At 36.7% G+C, this 25,482-nt stretch overlaps 1 protein-coding gene across 1 annotated transcript in view; it reads right to left on the minus strand.

The window, feature by feature from the left end:
* LOC126779055 (serine protease filzig) overlaps positions 1-25,261 on the minus strand; it is a 29,491-nt gene extending 4,230 nt beyond the window's left edge. Inside the window, exons 1-2 of the mRNA XM_050502833.1 lie at positions 25,141-25,261; positions 32-2,343 (exon numbers count right to left, since the gene is read on the minus strand). Of these exons, the coding sequence (XP_050358790.1) occupies positions 32-2,343; positions 25,141-25,261 (2,433 nt within the window). The remainder of the gene's footprint in view (positions 1-31; positions 2,344-25,140) is intronic.
* Between the last annotated feature and the right edge of the window lie 221 nt (positions 25,262-25,482).

Here is a 25,482-nt window from a genome sequence, read left to right on the forward strand (position 1 = left end):
ACGATATAATTAATTTAGTTATTAAACTTACAGGCTTTTTTGTCGTCGTAGTTGGTGGGGCGGTTGTTGTTGTTGTTGTTGTGGTGGTGGTCGTTCTCTTAGAAGGTGTGGTTTGTTTGACTGGTTTTTTTGTTGTTTTTACCGGTTTTTTTGTTGTGGTTGTAATTCTAGCAGGTTTTCTTGTAGTTGTAACTGGTTTTCGAGTCGGGATAGTTTTTTTTGGAGGCTTAGCCGTGGTTGGTTTGTCTCGTATAATTGTCGCGTTTGGCTTTTTGTCAAGAATAACTATATCATGTAGTTCTTGGAAGGTACCTTGGAGGCTGCCTACGATTTTGTTTACAAATAGATTCATTTTGTCATTTAATTTATCATCGTCTTGCCAGGTTGGTGTTGAGTATTCCATGTCATCCAATTCATTATCAGAAATAGATACACTTGTGTTAAAAATATTTGAATTAGTTCCATTAGAGTTAAGCATTGGATTTCTAACCGGTGGGAAGTTTATAAAGTTATCAGAAGACGCTTGCAATTCTGTTTTCATAGTCGTTGTTGAATGATATTCTGTATACGACTCAAAGCTAAGAGTGTTTGATGTTGATGAAGGACCAGTTGGTGAAATTCTATTTGGATAAGGTGACGTTATCGGTGATGGTTTTGGCGTTATAACAACCGTTGGTGAAGATGGCTTTTCATAAGATGGTTGTGGCTTTGGTTTCTCAGCACCTTGAGGTGGTTTTCCCATATAAATGTTATTCGTGGATTCAATATGGTTATTTACTGTAATTTGACTCACAGGTTTCTTGAAAGGTTCTTGAGAAATTTCTACGAATTGTGTCTCTTCCGAAGACGTACCTATATTGGGATTATTTAGTACGATGACTGTTGGTGTTACACTTGAGAAAGAATCGGCAGCGTCATAAGTTGAAAGGTAATTTGAGGGGGTAGTTGCTGGTCTTTTCAAAGGTTTTGATGATATGAAGTTTGATGAGGAAGTTACTGGTCTTTTTAATGGCTTTGATCCCGTTACGTAGCTCGTAGAGGGTGGTTTTCTGGTCGTTGTAGTGGGTTTAGACGTAGTGGTTGAGCTCACATAGCTAAATGTTGTAATTGATTCTCCGAATTCATCTGGGTTAGTGGGATATCGGTTAAAGGCTTCTATGTCCTGACTAGTTGATTGACTAGGTTTTGGTGATGAATAATATGGTTTGATAGGCCTATCATCTTGGGGTATGCTATTTGGTGTTGTATAAATATTACTGTAAGAAGGGTTTTTCGTTGTCATAGGTTTTTTATTTAAATATGTAACATATGGTGTACTGCTTGGATATGTTGTCGGTTTAAGGGTAACATAGTGCCCTGTGGTTATATAATAGTTAGGAAAACTACTACTGTAAGATATCGGAGTAACCGTTGATGGAGCTGGTGAAGATTTGGTTTCCATAACGTCTAAGGTCGACGGAGAACTTATTTCGTCTTTCATACTTGGAGTACTCTCATTAAGCATTTGTATGATGCTATTTATTGACGAAAGCTCAGGCATTTTTTGTGTATCTTTCGTTATTGTTGAAACTATTTCATAATTTTCAGTTGCCGGCTGTTTTGTTGTCGTTTTATTAAGTGGTTTCGGTTTAAACACAGGTTTGTATATCGGTCGGTGTGTTGAGACAATAATTGAAGGAGAATGAACCGATGTCGAAGTTGGTGGTATCGTCGGTTTAGTTTGCATTGAAGATATTTGTATATTAAAGTCTGATGGTCTTAAAATATCGTTTACTTCTGAACCATTCTTATGTAGAAGTATGGTGTCAGCAACGACATGATTTATTGAGCTGTGTGTGTACACATCTTCTGGCTTAACATAGAAACTGTTATCTTTAGGCGGAGTGCTTAATAGAGTATTTGTTATTTGATTGAACCCTTCAGAAATGATTTCTGCTTGATGACTCTCCGTGCTGAGATCTTGTTCAGCCTTCATTGTGGTTGTAGATACTTGGTTTGTACTTGGTCTGTATCCAGGTGTGATGACCGGCTTGAAACTGTTATGCCAAGCACTCAATTGCTCACCATCATAATCATCAGTCTCCGTTTCAGGGTCGGGGTAATCAAGGTAACTGGTCATAACAACACCTGGGCCTTTTGGTAAATGCGATTGGCTATCTGAAAGTAGCTGACAGCATGCTCCGAAGAGGAATCCATCCATGCATGCGCCGACGACCTCGCCGCCTCTTTGCACGCATTCATGATTAAACATGCATATCGTGCTGCCTCTGTTATATTTCGCTGCTCGGCTTGCTTTGCAGTATGACGGTGTTATCTTATATCCACCAAATAATTTTCGGCCATCTGAAAATAATTAAGAAATTAAGTCATGGAAAATTAAACTGTATAATAATTTAGTATAATTTAATTTAAACGTAAATACATAATGAGATAGTTTAAATGTATTTCCAATAGATTAATATTTTCTTAGCTAATTGTGAATCTACTTCCGGTCTTTTATTTAATTCTATCATGAATAACGAGCACAATTTACTCAGTCCGAACTATTTTATATGATGTATTGTATGCTATATGACTTTTTTAAACTTTATAATAATAAATAATCACTTTACTAACGTTTTATAATATATTCATATATATTCATAAATGTGAATGCTGAATGAACTTAAAAATCATACACACACATAAATATATTTTTTTATAAAATACATAATTTTATGTAAAAATTTCATCGCTTTGAAAGTTAATCTTATGAAATTACTTGAACCGATTGTTCTCGCCGCTTAAATGAATTTATCTATAATAAATAGAGATTTGTGAAACTATATCTACGGCGTTAGAAAGTGTCGCACGTGACATATATAAAAAAGAAAAAACAAAACCATAATTGTATATAATTTTTTATGTTTCTAGTTTATTTTCAACCGCTTGTATGATGCTGGTAGAGCTGTTTGCAAGGCCCTCTAGGTAGGTACCACCTCATTAGATATTCTACCGCTAAGCAGCAATATTTTGTATGGTTGCGTTCTGGCTTGAAAGGTGAGTGAGCCAGTGTAACTGGAGGCACAAGGAATATAAGGTCTAAGTTCCAAAAATTGGTGGCACATTGCGAGGAATGTTTAATCTTTCTTACATCGCCAATGTCTATGGGTGGTGGTCACCACTTTACATCAGGCCCATCTGCCTCTTTATATATATATATATATATATATATATATATATACTATGATAATCCGATGGGACGGCAATTCAACACAACTATACCAAAAGCACAGGACCTAAGGCGTTATGTGCTCTCGAATGCGCGCGAGTCAAACCATTAGTTACTTAATTCATTTAAGCAGACGAATTTACGAACGAATTACCCGTTTGTTTTAATTATTAGTTTAAACGTTATGTAGATGATATAGTTGATAACATTTTCCTTCCTTTTATATACTTTTTATATTCTTTTATTGTTTTGTATATATTAATAAGTTATATTTGTGTCAATTTGTATTATATTTAGTTTATTATTTCATTTGTCTGTCTACCTGTATATATTTGTAGGTACCACCCACTCATCAGATATTCTACCGCAAAACAGCAGTACTTGGTATTGTTTTGTTCCGGTTTGAAGGGTGAGTGAGCCAGTGTAATTACAGGCACAAGGGACATAACATCTTAGTTCCCAAGGTTGGTGGCGCATTGGTGATGTAAGCGATGGTTAATATTTCTTACAATGCCAATGTCTAAGGTCATCACGAAATGTTGCATACATAATATCAGGGTTATAAAAAAGGACATAGGATAGCCTTCTCCCTCTTCGAGCGAAACAAAATATTAAACCTGCTGGAACCCACTCAGTTCGATTCGCTCCTGGCCAGCGAGCCTCACATTTCCCCTACTTCATGAGTGGGAAAAGCTTTGATATGTTTTTCCTACGAAAGAAAAAAGAGCTGATTTAAACCAAAAACTTGACAATTCGAATACTTTTAAGCTAACCTATACCCAATGAGACAGTCAAAATATTTCTCATTTATATAAACATAGAATGCAAATATTTTTAAAGTAAATAATTGAAATGATTAACGAATGTCTGAACCAAGCATTAATTGACTGACAAACCAAAAACCCGTCAGACCTTTTTTATCGTGACCAATAAAAATACATTGGAAAGTGTTCCAAATAGTTCGTTGGATTCCATTACAATACTATTGGTATTCAGAGCGTCGTATCCTGTTCCGGAAATATAAGAACTACAAATATATGTAATGTATATATGTATAGTGAACTGTGATAGCCTAGTAGCTAAAATACGTGAATATTCAGCATTGATAGCGGGTTCAATCCAAGTGTAATTCATCTCGAGTTCTGTGGTGAAGGAAACTGGCTGAACAAAATGGCACGTGGCTTACCTGATGGAAAGTGATTACCGCCCATGGACATTGGCGACGTGAGGAATATAAACCATTCAGTATATCGCCAATGCGCTACCAAGCTTGGGAACTAAGATGTTATGTTCCTTGCGCTTTTAGAGATCCAAGCCCTTCGGGCCAAAAATAAAATGACACGGCAAGACAACTTGCCGGTGAGGAACAGCCCGGGTAAAGGAGGCAACCCTGAGGCCCGTACCCAGACTGGCTTAGGCCAGTCAGGAGAAACCAGCTCTCTCACACTTGTAGTTACTGACTCACTCACCCTTTAAAGATAAAGAGCATCTAATTTTTCTGGAAATTACAAATTTCAAATAGTGTTATATTCAATTAAGATAATTAAAATTCATAACATCTCCAACAATAGAAAATGCATTTTTGCATAATACGAACATTTGTAGCCTATGTGAACGTGGCCTTACCTACTCTTGTATGGAGGGTAACACTTCTTGCTGCTTTGTTTCTAGGTCACGGTCGAAAACTGTTTTAAGGTTACCATAGACTAGAAAATAACTTAGAAATGAACAATTAAATTTCTTATACATTTTTTTGTGTATAAATGTAATTATTTCAAAGATATAATCTAGTATATTCCGTTAAAAATGTTGATAATTAATTAAATATTTATATTTCATTTTCGTTTGGTGAAGGAAACTTTGCGAGCAAGCTTGCATGTGACGTATGGAATTGTGCCTTATCTAGCTATCCAGCCATGGAGCAGCTGTGAAACACTTAATGGCTGTTACTTTACCCTAAATTCAATGCATTATAGTTTTGCCGGGTACTAACGATATATAAATAAAAGCCTTCTTGTCTTTCTATATATTTTTCAAATAAAAAGATCTTTAATCTATTTTTTTCTGTATACCACTTGTGAAAAAGGTATTGATCATCATGACAAACATAATCACGATTAAAATAGTATATATTAAGATCTCTAGTATAGTAGTAGTAGTAGTAGTATATATTGTATATAAACCGACAAACAGACCAAAATTCAAGAAAAGGTACATAAGATGACATTTTTCTACCTACAAACTAACTCACACACACGTTTAAGAAAAAAAAATAACAAAATCCACAAAACTTGTCAGTAATACATTTCTAATCATAATAACTGTACATAAAGGTCTCGCTTTTTCATATCATTACAATATTGGCAAACAATTTTTGACGTTAACATTTTAGTTTAACTCAAATAAATAAATACTCCTCCGAATTATCTCATATCCATATGTGTCATCTCTTTTATACGTGACATTGGCAGAATATTTTGCGCTCAAATATAGTGACATGCCAGAAAAAAAAATGCTACCCACATATTTAATATAGTTGTAACTGTTACAGTTATATATATATATAATATATTAACTGGATATATATCCAGTTAATATATTTTAAGAAGTATCAGGGAACAAAGATAATAACAAAAATTGCAAAAATACAAACTATTCAGTAAATAGTATGTATGTGCGCGTGTGAATGTTCACGTATGTGTGTACTAACTAATAATAATGACCTCGTGACGTAATTACCGCCATGAAGGCCTCAAAGTCTAATCACGTTCTCAAGGAGTATACGTATAAGTGTGTGCGTAAACACAGATGAACTCTCTTTTCCCTCAAATGATAGTTCGATTGAAATATAATCTGACGCGGTATGAGAGAGATCGAAAATGGCCGACATGTTATCCAAGGCATGGTTTGGTAGCTCTGTCAACTTCTTAACTCTATAACCTCTGTATTCTTCTGTATGTAGTAATAATTTGTATTATTACTTGGTAAGGCAAGGTTGGGTAGGCAAGCCTGTTTGAGTAGATATCATCCACTCATCAGATATTCTACTGTCAAACATCAATATTAATATTATTGTGTTCCGGTTTAAAGGTATGCTATTATGCACACTGGTGGTAGAGCTTTGTACAAGCTCGTCTGGGTATACCACCCACTCATCAGATATTCCACCGCAAAACAGTACTTGGTATTGTTGTATTCCGGTTTGAAGGGTGAGTGAGCCAGTGTAACAGGCAGAAGGGTCATAACATGTTATTTCCCAAGGTTAGTGATGCATTGGCAATATAAAGGGTTATGTTCTATGAGCGGTGGTGACTCACCATCACAAGGGACATAACATCTTAATTCCCAAGGTTGGTGGCGCATTGGCGGTGAAAGCGATAGTTAACATTTCTTGCAATGCCAATGTCTATGGGCGTTGGTGACGACTTACCATCAGGTGGCCCATATGCTCATTCGCCTAACTATACTATAAAAAAATCTGGGTGCCCATCTGCCTCTCTTATTATAAAAAAATCATTCTTGGCTACGACACAAGTTATAAAGTGTAATAATATCATGTTAATGTCCCACTGCTGGGCCAAGACATCAGATATTCCACCGCAAAACAGTACTTGGTATTGTTGTATTCCGGTTTGAAGGGTGAGTGAGCCAGTGTAACAGGCAGAAGGGTCATAACATGTTATTTCCCAAGGTTAGTGATGCATTGGCAATATAAAGGGTTATGTTCTATGAGCGGTGGTGACTCACCATCACAAGGGACATAACATCTTAATTCCCAAGGTTGGTGGCGCATTGGCGGTGAAAGCGATAGTTAACATTTCTTGCAATGCCAATGTCTATGGGCGTTGGTGACGACTTACCATCAGGTGGCCCATATGCTCATTCGCCTAACTATACTATAAAAAAATCTGGGTGCCCATCTGCCTCTCTTATTATAAAAAAATCATTCTTGGCTACGACACAAGTTATAAAGTGTAATAATATCATGTTAATGTCCCACTGCTGGGCCAAGACTTGCTTGCCATTTTGTGGAGGTCTGGAGCTATATGGAGTTTCTTCCGAAATATGCAGATTTTTTCACCATGTTTTCCTTCAACAGAGTTGAATAATAAACACAAAATTAACACATGAAAATTCAGTAGAGATGCCATATGATGGATTTGAACCCATAATCATCGTTTAAGATTCCAACGTTCTAACCACTCGCCATCTCGCTCATACATATTATATTCGTGTATGAAAAAATGAAACGAATAAATCTATTCCTTTGTTGAAAACAATAAACGTAACACGTAACATATTACTCAAACGATTTAACAAACTTCATGCGGAACCGAAAACCAAAAGTACTTTTGTACTTTCACTCGATGACGTCACATCCGCATTCGAAGTAAATTTTAACCGTTTTACCGCAAAACGATTCCGAACGGCCCGTGAAAGTGACCACCGACATTGAATCGTTATAATACACGAAGTTTATTTTGAAAGTGCAATTTAAGTCAAATTATAATTTTATTTATAATGAGGATTAGTTTATATAGTTCAGTTAAAACCACATCTTAAAGAGTACAGTTAAAATCGCAATATAGTTTTTATTCTATTTATTTATTTAACATTTTATCATACGTAGATTTTTTTTTTAAATTAGTTTAATTTCACGAATATTAAGAAATCGCTGTTTGCACAAAGGCTTTTTTATTTCATTTATATCAAAACGTTCTTCATTTAAAAACAATATCCAACGACACTCTCTTAGTTTTTTAATTATTTATCATCTAAATGAAACGAAAATCTAAAAGAAATGTTACAATTGTTTCAACTCCATAATGACCTATTAACCTCTATTTATAACAAACGATTAATTATCCAATCTTAAAAAACACTGAGTCTTTGTTTGTTTACAGTAATTTTTCCACCCATAAAAGTTGATTTCCCACAAAACAATGGCGATAGTAGCAATATAGTAGAGATATCTTCAAAACGATTAACATATTTTCTTACCTTTTAAAACAATTCTTTTTAATCTGTTAAGATTTGTGTTACCGTATTGCGGTCAATTATTTTAATTTTAAAACATTAAAAAATTTAAAGTTAATTCGATTTTTGAAATTGATAATCGCAGCGATCGTCTATTTTTTTTTTTTTACTTTTTATGGCAATGAACTTTATGTATTCAGTCAATGTTTCTGTAACTAATGGTTCTAATATATTGTATCTCTTGGGTTAATTTACACTGGCTTACTCGCCCTTCAAACCGGAACACTAAATATAATTGTATATTAAATGGATTGACTCAAACTGGCGCGCACAAAGCTTACTGGAAACATCCACCCACTTGGATTGTATTGTGTTGTACTTCCTCGATGGCTTAGGTCAGATGGGTTAGATTTATAAAACCGAAGATCCTGAGTACTTGGGCTCAAACCTCAGGTAAGCCAAAAAACTGTTATTAGAGTTTTCTGGCGAAGAATCTCAGTAGAAGCCCGGAGTCTGAAACTTGGCCTACCGCACATACAGCCGTTGGTTGAACTTTTTCCGGTAGTGTCGAATTGCCGTCCCTTTGGATTACAACAGGAATATGGAGTGCACCTGCGCAGTTCGCAAATCTCTTTTGAGATTGGCCGCTGTGGTCGAAATCAATCAAGAGTCAAGAGGACATTATAATCATTGTGTTTGTATGTAATCCACGATTCGTTTAACATTAAATTCTCGTATATTTATTTAGTAGGATGTAAATATTCAGATCTTAGAGCCATTAACGATGTTAAAAAAAAGAAAAAAAATAACGAAAGCGGAATGTGTTAAAAGGCTTAATTGTGTACTAATTAGAGTATTTTTTTAGAACTTCCATTCGAAACTATTACCAAGTTGAAAAATATTGTACATTTGAAATTTGAAAATGGAACCGTACTTTCAAAAAACGAAAAAGTTTGCGTTTAAAATTAGAACTCAATACAGAAACGACATTATTCTGTAAGTATAAACTTGTAATTTGACCTAAAACACTTGAGGTATGTTTATATTGTGACAGAGCAGTCTATAGACTAACTGGCGGGTAATTTGACCAACTGCCGTCCTACTGCCTAAAAACGAATGCAAAACCTTATACTTTTGAAATAAACGTTTAACAAAACCAATATCTGTGGCATTCAGTTGGTACCACCTTTCTGCTATACTTGGTATTGTTGTGATCCGGTTTGAAGGGTGAGTGAGCCAGTGTAATTACAGGCACAAGGGACATAACATCTTAGTTCCCAAGGTTGGTGGCGCATTGGTGATGTAAGCGATGGTTAACATTTCTTACAAGCCAATGTCTATGAGTGTTGGTGACCACTTACCATCAGGTGGCCCATATGCTCGTCCGCCTACCTATTCTATAAAAAAAATACTTAACCTAACGTCAAAAGAATCAGAGAAGTTATAAATATATATTGGTGCAAACAATATAAATAATATCAATTAAAATTTTACGTTTAATGTCGTATATGAAACGGAGCCAGTTCAAAAGAGCTGAGTCGAAACACGGCACTGGTTATCAGGGGACCAATTCTACTAACGAATTCTCACTCTATCGCAATCAAATCGAAGCATAATCGTTACCGTTTATTCGTTTTCCTATTCTTTAATTTAACTATCCATTATTGGCATAAAAGTTAACAATTAAGTTTGGGTTTAACGTAACTGTATATGTTAACATCATATCGGTTCGATTCCGATTAATAAATATAGAATAGTATAGAAATTGAATTGGAAGCGTATCGTAATTGCTATAAATTAGTAGAATTAAGCCCTACTTTACTTCGAAAAAAATAATCAAGGAACAATTGACTAAAACAGACAAAAAATGTGTATTTATTAATTAAATTATCAAAATTATTAACAAATATACTTAACGTCGTTATCAATGAAAAGTTTAACATGAAAATAATAATGAAATTTTAATATGAAAAGTGTAGTTAACATTACATTAAAATTTGTATGACAAATTCATTTATACAGACGAATTAAAATAATTTGAAGCCAATTAAAAGCCAGTTTATGATACGCTTAGCGATGTCAAAGTCACAATTTCTTGACCACTAGATCTATATGAGCCGAGATGGCCCAGTGGTAAGAACTCGTGACTTAACCGATGATCGTGTGTTCAAACTCGGGCAAGCACCACTGAATTTTCATGTGCTTAATTTGTGATTATAATTCATCTCGTGCTTTACGGTGAAGGAAAACATCGTGACGAAACCTGCATGTGTCTAATTTCACTGAAATTCTGCCACATGTGTATTCCACCAACCCGCATTGGACAAGCATGGTGGAATAAGCTCCACTTCTCCTCAAAGGTATTTAGCTCAGCAGTGGGACATTCACAGGCTGTTACGTTTACGGTAGAGCTAGTGTGGTCGATTCCTAAATAGGATTATTAATTAATATTCCTTAAAAAAGACTTTTTCACATAACGTATTCAAAATACATGCTAACCCGTCGTACACGAGAATCAAAGTTGTTCAACCACTCTTGGACAACCTGGTACCGCTATATCGTATCGTTTAACTTGATTGTGTATTATGTATAAAATAGCAGGAGCCGGAATCGATCCCAGTACACATTGTAAATAACAAAACCAGTCAGCTGTACAGTGGGGTACCGTTACAATTACAAATATCTACTGCTAAAATTAATAGATAAATTGACCGTATTATAAGAGATGACTCAATGGCTAGCGTAACTCTTGAAGATATAAAAGCATTTATATTTAGAACGGAGGTATTAGTAAGGTCCTCCAGACCGATTTCGGCCGCGGCGGCCAATCTCAAGACAGATTAGCCAACTACGGAGGAGGTATTATAGTGCACAAGTCTGTGCGGAAACACAGGTGCACTCACTATTTCCTCACTCTCATAATCAGATGGGACGGCAATCCGACACGACCGGAAAGAGTTCAGGCGCAGGACCAACGGTTTTATGTACTTTCCGAGGCACGGGAGTGTACACTCTTCTAACTTCCAGACTCCGGGCTGCTATTGAGAATTTTCGACAGAAAAACCCAATTTATTGGCCCGACCTGGAGCTTAAACCCAGGACCTCCTGGTCTGCGGCCTTACGACTAGCCACTTGACTAACGAGGCAGTCAAGGTATTAGTAACTATATATGTAGGTAAATCAATTTGTATTATTTTTATTAAAGTAATTACTTCGTTTTATATATTATCATTTAATTGTACTGCCGTGTGGTGACGGCGACGAATATCACCACCCCATCTCATCCCGTGGGGGGCGTAGAAGTCGACCCGAGGGAATATACACCAGAGAACGGGCAGCAGCGTCTCTCTGAGTACTATGACTAACTTACTGCGATCGCCAACCCGTCTGCCAAGCGTGGCGATTATGGCATATCCCCTCATAATTCGCGCAACTAAACCACGGCCCCTAGTCCCCGGCAGCCCTGCTATTCCTAGCCTTGGTAACTGCTGTGGTAACGGCGGGGCAGGGGGTGCTAAGAATCCCCGGCAGATTTCGTGTTACCAACACCGACGACCTCTGGCCCTGGCAACATATAACACGCGTACACTGCGGACCGACGAGAAGATCATCGAACTGGAGGAAGAATTGAGCAGGTTACACTGGGATATCGTCGGATTATCCGAAGTCCGAAGACAGGGGGAGGATACGATGATCCTGAAATCCGGTAACCTTCTCTATTTCCGAGAGGGCGATCAACTGTCTCAAGGTGGTGTCGGGTTCATAGTCCACAAGTACCTCGTTAACAACGTTGTGAAAATCGAGAGTGTGTCGGCTAGGGTGGCGTACCTTATACTCAGAATCACCAAGCGGTTTTCTTTGATGGTCATACAGGTATACGCGCCGACTTCGACACACTCCGACGATGAGGTTGAGGTCATGTATGAGGATTTATCTAAAGCCATACATACCAACAAGACTCATTTCACTGTTGTAATGGGGGACTTCAACGCGAAGCTGGGCAAACGATTCGGTGATGAGTTAAAGGTGGGACCTCATGGAATTGGAGACCGCAACACTCGGGGCCAGATGTTGGCCGACTTTATGGAGAAGGAGGGACTTTTTATGATGAACTCCTTTTTCAAGAAGCCAGGTCAGCGTAAATGGACCTGGGTGAGCCCTGATGGGAAAACCAAGAATGAGATAGACTTCATCTTGTCGACGAGAAGACAAATATTTAATGACGTCTCCGTGATCAATGCAGTCAAAACTGGGAGCGATCACAGACTCGTAAGAGGCTCGTTAAATATCAATGTTAAACTCCAGAGGTGACTGATGAAGTCTACGCTCCGACCATCACCTCTTCAAATCCGAAATCCCGAAGCCTTTCAGCTCGAACTCCAAAACCGATTCGATTGCCTAGCAGACTGCGAGGAAGTGGACACATACAACGACAGGCTTGTGGAAACTGTCCGTACGGCTGGGTCTAAGACCTTCAAGACCAGCCGTACAAAAGGAACCAAAAAGATCTCTGCCTCTACCCTACGGCTTATGGAGGAAAGACGGAAAATGATTCTGACGTCCCCAGCTGATGCTGCCGGCTATCGGCTGATCAACAGACAGATTTCAAAGTCTCTAACTCGCGACACTCGCCTATTTAATACAATGCGCATTAAAGAGGCCATCGAGCGGAACAAAGGCTCTAAAGTGTTCGCCAGAGATCTGTCTGTTGGTCAGAGTCAACTGACAAGGCTGAAAACTGAGGATGGCAGAATAGTCACGTCAAGATCTGAGCTGTTGGAAGAGGTTGAGAAGTTCTACGGTCAGCTGTACACGACAGCTCAATCACCTGTCAGTAGTTATGCTGCAGATCCCAGAGCAAGACTAACCCGACACTACACTGAAGATTTTCAGGACGTCAGTCTTTTCGAGATTAGAATGGCTCTCGGACAACTCAAAAACAACAAGGCACCTGGTGATGATGGTATTACAGCCGAGCTTCTGAAGGCGGGTGGTACACCGATCCTCAGGGCTCTTCAGAGGCTTTTTAACTCCGTCATTGCCAAAGGTCAAACGCCAAAAGCATGGCGCAGAAGTGTGGTGGTACTTTTCTTTAAGAAGGGTGATAAAACCCTTCTGAAGAATTACAGGCCCATCTCACTGCTGAGTCATGTTTACAAGTTGTTTTCGAGAGTCATTACGAATCGTCTCGAGCAAAGACTTGACGACTTCCAGCCACCCGAACAAGCCGGATTCCGGAAAGGCTTTAGCACCATAGACCACATACATACGCTGCGGCAAGTTATACAGAAGACTGAGGAGTATAACCAGCCACTTTGCTTAGCGTTTGTGGACTATGAGAAAGCCTTTGATTCGATCGAAACCTGGGCCGTGCTGAATTCTCTTCAAAGGTGCCAAATTGATTATCGGTATATCAAGGTGTTAAAGTGCTTGTACGAGAACGCCACCATGTCGATCCGACTCCAGGATCAGAACTCAAAACCTATCCAACTGCAGAGAGGTGTAAGACAGGGAGACGTGATATCTCCGAAACTGTTTACCGCTGCATTGGAAGATGTTTTCAAGCTTCTGGACTGGAACGGACTTGGCATCAATATTAACGGCGAGTACATCACTCATCTTCGATTTGCCGATGACATTGTAATTATGGCTGAGACCTTGGAAGACCTCGGCACTATGCTCGATGACCTCAGCAGGGTTTCCCAACAAGTGGGTCTAAAAATGAACATGGACAAGACGAAAATCATGTCGAACATCCATGTTGCACCCACTCAAGTCAAGGTTGGAAATTCTGCACTCGAAGTTGTAGACAACTATGTCTACCTAGGTCAGACCATCCAACTAGGTAGGTCCAACTTCGAGAAAGAGGTCAATCGTCGAATTCAACTCGGCTGGGCAGCGTTCGGGAAGCTACACGATATCTTCTCATCCCAAATACCGCAGTGTCTCAAGTCGAAAGTCTTCGACCAGTGTGTGTTGCCAGTGATGACTTATGGATCAGAGACGTGGTCGCTCACAATGGGCCTCATAAGAAGGCTCAAGGTCACTCAAAGGGCAATGGAGAGGGCTATGCTCGGAGTTTCTCTGCGAGATCGAATCAGAAATGATGAAATCCGCAGGCGAACCAAAGTAACCGACATAGCCCGAAGAATTGCTAAATTGAAGTGGCAGTGGGCGGGGCACATTGCTCGCAGAACCGACGGCCGCTGGGGCAGAAAGGTTCTCGAGTGGCGACCACGAACCGGAAGACGCAGCGTGGGCAGGCCCCCTACAAGGTGGACCGACGACTTAGAACGAGTCGCGGGAAGCCGTTGGATGCGGGCAGCGCAAGATCGGCCAACGTGGAAATCCTTGGGGGAGGCCTTTGTCCAGCAGTGGACGTCTTTCGGCTGGTGATGATGATGATTTAATTGTAATTCGAGCGAGTTTCGCTGTAAGGCGTAAGCTTGATGAGAATACATTTTTGTAATAATATATGTGTAATTGGATTATAAATAAATTTAAAATATATAGTTGGGAGATTCCTTGTTCCATACTACAACGTTGTTAAGAAAACGCGCGAATTTATAGCCGCCATTTTGTTGGTTGACGGAAACGTAAAGTAATTAATTATTAATTGGCGCGACTTGTGATTTTTTGAATGTGTTTAAATGTGTTATTTGGATTTTTAAGAGAATTTGAGTGAGTTATTTACATCAATTTGTATGTTTTGTTTTATATTTTTGAAAAGACCAAGTCGTAGTTTTTATAAAATCAATTTCACTTCTGGATGCTAAATATATATATTAAATATTGTGTTCATAATGATTGTGGTCTGTGACATTGCACCAGAATCTTTTCGTGACAAAACATTCTTTCAATTCAATATCTCACTAAGATATCGATCACTAATTACAAATGCTTTATAATTAGCCATCTAGAACTCATAAATCAATAAATATATGTCGGCGAGACTGTGGTGCCGCCAATGATTTAGACTTATGAATTTGAGAGGAGAGTGATAGCAGACTTTTTGTTGTTACGTCACTCTGGCGGAACATCAAACGGACAGCCATATCTCGGACGGAACGGAACGGACATCTCGTGTTCAGCGGTGAAGGAAAACATCTTGGACACCACCAGATTCAGCCGCATGTGTATACAACCTGGTGGGTTAAGCTCCAAAACTTTATTCTTAATAAAAACCTGCCCAGCAATATATGATATATTTAGTTTCTCGCTCAAGTGAGCGAAACTACATTAAAAAAATACAAGTACATTAAATATATCAGGTGATAGGTAGGTACCATCCACTCATCAGATATTCTATCGCTAAGCTGCAATACGTACTGCATACAGTATTGTTTCGTTCCGCTTTGAAAGATGAGTGAGCTAGTGTAACTACAGGCACAAGGGACACACAACATCAAGTAGTCAATTTGTCCGTCCGCTTACCTATGATATAAAATAGTACAGTCGCATTATTTAATTATGTTTTCGAATAAATATAATGCGCACACAGCCTTAAGGACGTTAGTAGGCTCGCACTTGACCAGTTTCTCTGATAACGCTGTCAAGTATAGTAGCGACATTGACTGTATTATCTATGTACGCTATCATTATGGTCATTTAAATTGTTTTAGATGGTAACAATAGAATTTTCGTAAATTTGTAACTTTTTAATTTTTGCCACTTCTAAGAGATTTCTAATACTATGCAATACAAATATACTCTATTGGTAACTGAAGGTTAATTTTTCGTTCAGAAAATCTATTTACTATACATAAATCAACTGTATTGTATACAAATAATAAAAAACGATAAAAACCATCTTTAGTTATTGCATATTATATATTAAAACTCGCTGGCCTCACATTTCCTCTTCTTAAAGGTGAAATATCCAAAAATCCCTTCGCAACGGATGATAACGTCATAAAATAAACGTAAAACGCAAACGCAAATTTCGGCTTTCTAGACTGTAGTATCGGCTGTGTGTTAAGCGATCATGACCATGATAATCATTTATAAAAAAATAAAAAACTTAATATCAACTAATAGATATATATCGTTTTTGCTTAATATAGCAGTAACTTCATAGTATGCGGCTCATCGGCCGCGTCGGTATGCTTTTCGTTCGCGCTCTAATTAACAAGTATCGCTTCCGTATACCGAGTTATAGCAAATTGTATAATGTTACAATAAAACATTGAGGAAGGTTAGGGTACAAATATACATACAAGATTTCAAATTACATTCGAAAAAAGAATACATGGCTGGATATAAACACGAGTATGTCAAATTTAAAGAAAGAAACGCTTCTGCAAGGTTCCGTGAAAACCGTTATACGTCGTATATTTTAAAATTCGAACATAAAACGCTCCAGGAAAGTACAATGATAATTAATGCTTTTTGTTTTAATTGTTATAAGTTTGCTTCCTAGGCTGTACTGGTTATGCCTTTGCCTGACAATCAAAATAAATACGTTTGACTTGAAAATAATAAATGTTTTGATATATTTTTCTACTGCATATTTAAAATAAAATAAGTATTATATACCATTCGCCACATTAAGTTTTCTATGACGTGATATTATTTAAGACAGTTCAAAATATTTTTATAAATAATGTTATATCCTAGTGAATATATATAAAATATATATATAAAAAGACAAAGACATTAATCTATTTTGTTTTACTCTGATCGTGTAAAAGCTTTTTGATACGATAGACATATTACAAGATGTAACCGGTTCGAACCAGCTTAAAATGATTCAAACCAACAATCAAATGAATTGTATTTATTTGAAATACCGATGTAAGACGCCGTTTCTATTCCAACATTTTCACTTTCTTTGACCTCTTACTTTCTTCGCCATATCTTAATGTCACGCTATAAAGTCGCAGTGCACGACATACCTTGCCGACTGCATTCGTAGTGAATTTTGATTGTTTAAACTAAGTCGGTAATGGATTATTCATTATGTGATGTGTGAAATAAACGAATTTATAAATTTGATACTTGAAATGGAACGCGTTTTTATTTATTCGGTCCATTTTGAAAATTACCGGTTTTTTTTAATTAATATTTATTAAACTTACTGTTTTTTATATATGTTCGATTTTTAAACTTTAAACTCCTGAGTACACAATTTGAAATTTCATTTTGCATTAAATAATATGCAAATATGATTGAGACGAAATGAAAGTGCTTATAATTATATTGTTATTTATATATTCGGGTTTCACTTAATTAAATTATTTGTCGAGAAATACTCGATATTTTTTGGGTATAAAACGATCGCTGTAGCCTTTAATATTATTATTGAACTTATATTATTATATTATTGTATATATAACTATTTATTGTTTTATCGTAAACTAAATTATAACATATAAAGGAAACTCGGTAAGTTTCTTTCGCTATTTTTTCAGGTTAGAGGTATTTTTCCTGCCGCTTGATGCTAAGTGGTCACCACCGCCAATATGCATTGGCCTTACATCGCCAATGCGACACCAACCTTGAGAACTAAGATGCTATGTCCCTTGCTGTAGTGTTGGCTCTTTATTGATGGCCTGTATCGCTCGGTTGAATATAACTTGTTATAAAATTAAATCTGGCCATTAACTGTCATTATGGAAGAGGACAACTGTCATGGTAGCGGATTTTCAGAAAATGGAGGAGCTCAGGAATTAATTATTTTTGGAATAAGATTATAATAGAGAATAAATAACATTATATTGACAACGGTGTCTTATTTCGGAACAGCTTAAAGGTCAGAAGTGGAATTCCACTGGGATAACTTAATCTCGGTGATCACCTGGACGCCCTACTAAAAGTAACCACCAGAGTAATATGGGTAGAGATCGAAGATATCGTAAGCATAGAAGGGAATATGGATGTTTCAGTAGCGAACCCGACTCTTCGCCAGAGAGACGAAGTAAGAGATCTCGAAAGCAACGGAATGCGATACGTTTTGACGGCTCACGACAACGGGCAGAGCTAACAGTTACATCTCACTTACTCTCAAACCGGAACACAACTATACTTATCGCTGTTCGGCGACAGAATATCTTGTAAGGATATACAGACAGACAAGACAGCGACTTTGTTGTTGATATTTATATATAAATATAACCTTAAAAGACAGACCGCATTACAATTACATAATCAAATACATTATTGAAATACACGGCTTACATACGTTGATGCTGTGTCTTCTTCTTTCAAATGTCAAATGAATAGTGACAGAAAGAGAGAAATGTTTGATTAAGCAACGTGTATAAGTAAGACTGATGTCGTATAATAATTTTAGGGCGTCAATTCTTCGGGACGGCACGGTAGTAAGCGCAAGCGATCCCGTGAAGGCACCCGACAAGACGGAGAGTGTACCGCTGGTTTTGGAAGTCCCACATACCCCCCCACCTTATGTGGGGGAAACACGTAAATGTGTTTTTCCAGCGAGAAAAATTTACTAATCTATAACGATTACGATCCATTTAATTCCAATCCAACTTTGCTCTATATTTTATCGGAAACGAACCGATATGATGTTAACATATACCGTTATGCCAAAACCAAACTTAAGTGTTAACTTTTATGGCAATTGTCGATAATTAAATTAAAGAATAGGAAAACGGATAAACGCCAACGATTACGCACCTTATCGCAATCGATTCGATTGCGATAAGGTGACAATTTGTTAGTACAATTAGTCTCCAGGATTTTAAAAATATAAGATAATAAAACAAAGTACGAAGACCGTTAAGAATATTATCTGAACTAAATATTTTAGTGTGAAGTCATATTTTAAGGAATGTTTCTTTGTTCAATAGTGTTACTAACCTTTTATTAAATAGTTTTGACAGTTTTTTTTGTTTAATTACAAAGGAAATATCGTCTTAGTTCCCAAGGTTTGTCGCGCATTGGTAATGTAAGGAGTAAATATTTCTTACAGCGCCAATGTCTATGGGCGGTGGTGACTAACCATCAAGACAAATTTGCCCGTTTGCCTAATCATTTTATATAAAAAAAACACAAAAACATCTGTGGTCTTAGCTATCAAACTAACGAGACAGTCAAGTATTATTGTAAATCAGTGACCAGCTAGACATGACGAATTAAAAAAAAAACGGTAATCCGCAAACAGTACCGCTTAAATTGAATTGCTTCATTTCATTTGTCAAATGTATTCAAATATATAACTGTTTCTCTCTTTAAAAATAAACATTGCTATCGAGTTTTCTTATTAAGTTTTTTTCGGCAGATTAATTTAATTATATCTGTGTCTTGTGATTTCATCCGCGTTTTATTCGACTGGGTAGGTACCACCCACTCATCAGATATTCTATCGCAAAACAGCAGTAGTTGGTATTGTTGTGTTCCGGTTTGAAGGGTAAGTGAGCCAGTTTAATTACAGGCACAAGGGACGTAACATCTTAGTTCCCAAGGTTGGCGGCGCATTGGTGTTAGTTAACACTTCTTACAACGCCAATGTCTATGGGCGTCGGTGACCACTTACCATCAGGTGGCCCATATGCTCGTCCGCCTTTCTATTCTGTAAAAATATACATACAATACATATGTACTTGAATTATAAATTATTTACTTGCACACATTCCGAGTCAGTTAAGTATTATTGTCTCTACGACTTTAGAATATAATTTCTTTATTGAAGTATATGTATTTTGTATTTATATTAAAATTTATTTATAAGTTAGTTTTTTGTTACAGATTTATATTATTTTATTTATTATTAGAGCACCACATACCTCATACCCTATGAGTAATTCCTTACATCGTTGGTTGCCTGGAAGAGATCGCTACGAAGCGATACGGTCGCCAAAGTAATATGGTATTCGTTCTTAGGTTGTATCCTTGTGGTGTACAATAAAGTATAAAGTGAATGTTCAATCCTATAACGTAGATTACGAAGCTGTCTAGTAATTATGTCTAGTAACAGGCGGATTAAAATTATATTAATGTAAATTAAAGAATCACCAACGTCACGTCAACGTACAGACAACACGTTTGTTGAGATAAAAATTCAAGGAAAAAATAACTTGTTATATCATTTAATAGATTCAAACGATTTTGACTATATAATAAACGGTTAATCTGAGTGTCTGTCTATTTGTCTTATTATTCACAAAGTTTCCGCCTGCGGTGTCACCCATGTTTGTGTGTGTGGGAGGTGGGTCTGTTAGTTAATAAATATTTTTTTCTGTTTCCCTGGCAAAGTGTATGAAAAATTGTGACTGCCTCGTTGGTCTAGTGGCTTGATGTAAGGCCGCAGACCCGGCCGCAGGTCCTAGGTTCAATTCCAAGGTCGGGCCAATAAGAAGTAATTGGGTTTTTCAATCAGAAAGTTCTCAGTAGCAGCCCGGAGTCTGGAAGTTGGAAGTGTGTTCACTCCCGTGCCTCGGAAAGCACGTAAAGCCGTTGGTCCTGCGTCTGAACTCTTTCCGGCCGTGTCGGATTGCCGTCCCATCAGATTATGAGAGTTAGGAAATAGAGAGTGCACCTGTGTTTGCTCACACGCTTGTGCACTATGATATCTCCTGCGTGGTTGGCTAATCTCTCTTGAGATTGGTTGCCGTGGCTGAAATCGGTCTGGAGAACATTAGTATGAAAAAATTAATAATGATCGGTTTAGTAGCTAAGACATTAAAGCGTACCAAACAAACAAACTTTCGCATTTATATTATTAGTAAGGATTCAATGAATATTTTCTTAACATGTATGTCATATGTCACATGTCATATGAAGAATAAAAAAAATATATTTAAGCATACATACACGAGACTAAATTACAAGGTTAATTTTATTTAATGTTATTTGAGAAAAGGCAGGTAAAGAGTAACGAAACTTGCGTTTGTGTGTGTGTGTGATAATTACTTCCTTTTTTCTAGTTTTTTTTTAACTTATCTGTAACTGCCTTAACAACTTATTAATATCAAACTAATATTGCCAGTATTAAAAACACAACCTCATTCACGTCATTGGCGACGAAATTGAGTGTCGAGATCTGTAACTCCTGACAGCTCGGTATAAAGCTTAAAAGCCCAAATTTTAACCTAATTAATACCGGTTTGATAAAGCGAGACAACTGATTCTGTTGTGTAATAAATCTGTCTCGCTCTAATTTATGTGACAGCTGGAAACAACGTTTGCTTCGCGAATGCATTCGAATTTTAAAATGTTGAAGTATTATGCTTCTATAGGTTCCTGTAAGTTATCAACGACAGCGAAATTTATTAGCGAGTGTTATTTGTTTAACGTGTGTGTGTCTGCCATCCTAACTCCTAATAGGATGAAAATAGTTTGATAATTTGATTAAGGGGATAATTACTATGAAGTCTAAAAGCCTGAAGCGTGTGTCTTTTCTTAGGGTTCAATCTTGCTTCATTGCCGTAAAAGCGCTGCTGGGCTAAGGCCTCATCTCTCTTTCCGGAGAAGATTTGGCAGCTTGATACATATGTGATAGTAAGTGGTCCCCACCATAGACATTGGCGGTGTAAGAAATAATAAACATTTCTTATATCGCCAATTTGCAACCAACCTTAGGAACGAAGATGTCCCCTGTCTGTAGTTACACTGGCTCAGTCACCGTTAAAAACAGAACGCCATACTAAGTATTGCTGTTTAGTAGAATATCTGATGAGTGGTTGATACCTAACCTACCACCTAGAAATCAGTTCATCTAAAAGCAGCGCCTCCGAATTTGACGACGCGGCCTTCGGTTGACATCTGTCTTATCTACTGAGCCATCTCGGTACGGGTCATATATTAAATAGGAAAAAATTAAACGTTTAGCATAACGGTTTAAATAAATTGATTTATCATTGTGTAACTGTTACACTAGACTGCGTACCGTTCTTAACCATAGTGTACTAATTTTAGTGTTTATTCAAATCATTTTACACTTGGGCTCATTGATATTTCTCTTTAAATTTGACTTAAATATATTTCAATAGAAAATACTGCTGAATAATTTTATTTTAATAAGTGACGTAATGAAGGATTTATTAAGTGGCCTATGGCCCAATGGTTAACGGGTGAATCTTAACCGTTGATAGTGAGTTCAAACCTAAGCATTCACCAGTGAATATTCATGTTCTTTATTTGTGTTTATAATTCATTTCGTAAAGGAAAACATCGTTAGATAACTTGCACGTGTATCCACCAACCCGCATTGGAGAAGCGTGGTGGAATAAGTTTCAAACCTCCTTAAAATAAGTCGCCACAAATTAACTGTGCTTGTCTGGGTTTTAACCCACGATCATTACTACTAACCACTCACCATCAAATGCTTAGTAACCTCACCTTATCTGTATTCAAATATAAGCCCTTCTTATTGAATAATAAACCACCGGTTCAGAAATACATAACAGAGAAGAACCGTCGAAAGACACCCAACGGGGTTATTAGTAGATTTATTTTTATTATATTTATTAATAGATCTAATCTAATCTTATATAGATTAATAGATATATATATATATATATATTATATATTATTGTATATATTATATATATATTATTGTTTTGCTGTTGTTAACTGTTTAAATCTTCATAATTATTATTTATAATTTACAAAATTGGTGTATACTGTATGTTTCCCAAATATAATAAAAAAATAAATAAAAATAAAATAAAATATTATAGGTAGGCGAACGAGCACATGGGCCCCCTGATGGTAAGTGATCGCCAACGCCCATAGACATTAGCATTGTATGAAATTAACCTTAGCTTACATCGCCAATGCGCCACCAACCTTGGGAACTAAGATGTTATGTCCCATGTGCCTATACCAGATTTCATAAATGGCTCATTCGCCCTTCAAACCGGAACACAACAATACCAAGTACTTCTGTTTTGCGGTAGAATATCTGGTTAGTGGGTGGTACCTACTCAGACGGGCTTGCACGAAGCCCTACCACCAGTAAATACATATTATAATATAGAACACACATACATACATATAATATTCCTTAAGAAGATAAGCCTATGATAAATTTAAGGTTAATTTCATATGGAAGTCGGTGACTGCTTTCTCGAACGAGATCTACACTACAAGATGAGGTAGAGACTCAGAGCCAAGAGAGAGTGAGGGGGGCGCTTTCTTGATGCAAATAGGGGGGATTACACCGCGATTCCAAAGCTCATCATTAAATAGAATATTAGAAATAAGGAATTTAGCATCAGTATAATTGTAAAACAAAATATTTTATTTACTGTTTCGTATATAATATTGTATTATGTAAAGCTAATGGAAAAATGTAAACCGAGGCACCGACGCACATGTCTGTGGAGAAAGATAGAATAAAAAACCCACCATTCATTCTTTTTTTATATAAAATATTTTTTTTTTAAAGTAGGCGTCCTGGCAAATTGAAAACCTAATGTTAAGTTGTCTGTACCGCCCACAGATAATAGCGTCGTTAGAAACATTAAACATTCCTTGCATCGCCAATGAACCTTTGGAATTAAAAGGTCTCTTGTTTGAAGTTACACCGGCTCACTCACGCTTCCATGCGAAACGCAACAATACTGTGTTGCTATTTGGCGCTAGAATGTGATGAATGGGTGGTATCCAGACAAGCTTGCACGAAGCCCTACCAACCATCATATATACTGAGTTAATTCTATTATATATTCTTTAAGTCAGTCTATTTCTTAATTAATATATATAAACGAAGTACCACTCATCACGAGATCCCCTAATAAACTATCAGACCGCTTCACTTGAAATTTGTCTAAGTCACTCATTTCCCGACGTAGACGCACACTAAGAACGGATTTTATACTAATCCTATCCAAAATACACTCTTCACCTTATCTACCCGTGCGGTGCCGGGGCAATTAGCTAGTTGCTCAATGTAAACAAAATATATCGGTCTATTCTGTGTGAACAAACTCGAAACTCATCACAGAAAACCCTTGTGAAATGTCATATGACCGTGTGATAATATCACATTGACCGTAATAATTATTTCAAGAATATACGAATCAAAATACATCACCATAAGTTGTCAATATTTTACGTGTGAGAAATGAAATGAGTTCTTACTTTGACGAAAACTTTCCAACGCGATTGGTATTGCTAGAGATAAAAATGTTTTAAAAAAAAATTCTGATTGATCAGACGAAATACTCGATAGAAGATTACATAGATGATAAAAAAACAGCACAGTTAAGATTCGTTGATAAAAAACATGCGCGATAAATAAAAAATCTCACTGTCCGTTGGTTGCGCTTTCTACTGAACTATTGAACTGTATTTTATGAATTTGGTACAGGATAACAACGTCCGTCAAAATCCTCGGGCGATTGTATATAATTACTTTATTTATTATATATAATATTATATTATATATAACTGAAGTGTCTGAAGAACTAAGCATCTTACCGGTTCTTATCGGTAGATCCTACATTACAAATCGGTGTTAATTTTAAATATAATCTTATGACTAAAAAGTACTCGCAAGAGCCCACTTTAATAATATTTAAAAAAATTAAAATAATATCCCATAAATATTCCTCTGGGCAATGACCGCCTCTTCTTTTTGAAAAAAATTTTTGGATCCTACTCCACGTTGCTCAAATGCGGGTTGATACTCCTCATTATTTTATTCCTCCTCACGATGTTTTCCTTCACCGTCCAGATTTTGAATTTTCATTAAAATCCAGTTGCCGATGAATCTCATGAACCATCGGTTAAGATTCTTGTAACCATTGGGATGGCCCATATAATAAGACAGAAAAAAAGTAATTTCAAAAATAATTAATTCAATGATAAAACGCTTATAGGATTATCAATGTTCAAGGCAGAAATGCCTAACAGATTGAGTCTAATAGAAGGCCTGATGCAGATAAATTAAATAATCACTTTATAATTTTTCACATAGTAACTTTCATTTAATAACTAGATATTTAAATTCAAAGTATAATATATATATATATATATTTACTTACCTCTATCATATTCTTCACCCCTACACGTTGACGGCGAATTGTCCAAAAAGATCAGCAGCACAATAAAAAAAAACATTCGTCTCACATCACTAAGGTACCTTTGACAGTTTTCAACTGTCATCGTGACGTTAAAATTCGCGCGCGATTCGAATTTCGAATGTCGAATAATGTTCTTTTAATTTTTTCAGTAACACATTTTTTTTTGTTAAATTTTGTTTAATTACGGCACCTGAACGGTTTTTTCGGCATTTTATTTTAATTAATCGTAATAGACGTCCGTACGATGTCACAGTAAGGAACCCACTACCCGACTGACCAACTTTACAACTATAAAATAAGAAA

Source organism: Nymphalis io, chromosome 28 (genome assembly GCF_905147045.1).
Source record: "Nymphalis io chromosome 28, ilAglIoxx1.1, whole genome shotgun sequence".
Lineage (NCBI taxonomy): Eukaryota > Metazoa > Arthropoda > Insecta > Lepidoptera > Nymphalidae > Nymphalis > Nymphalis io.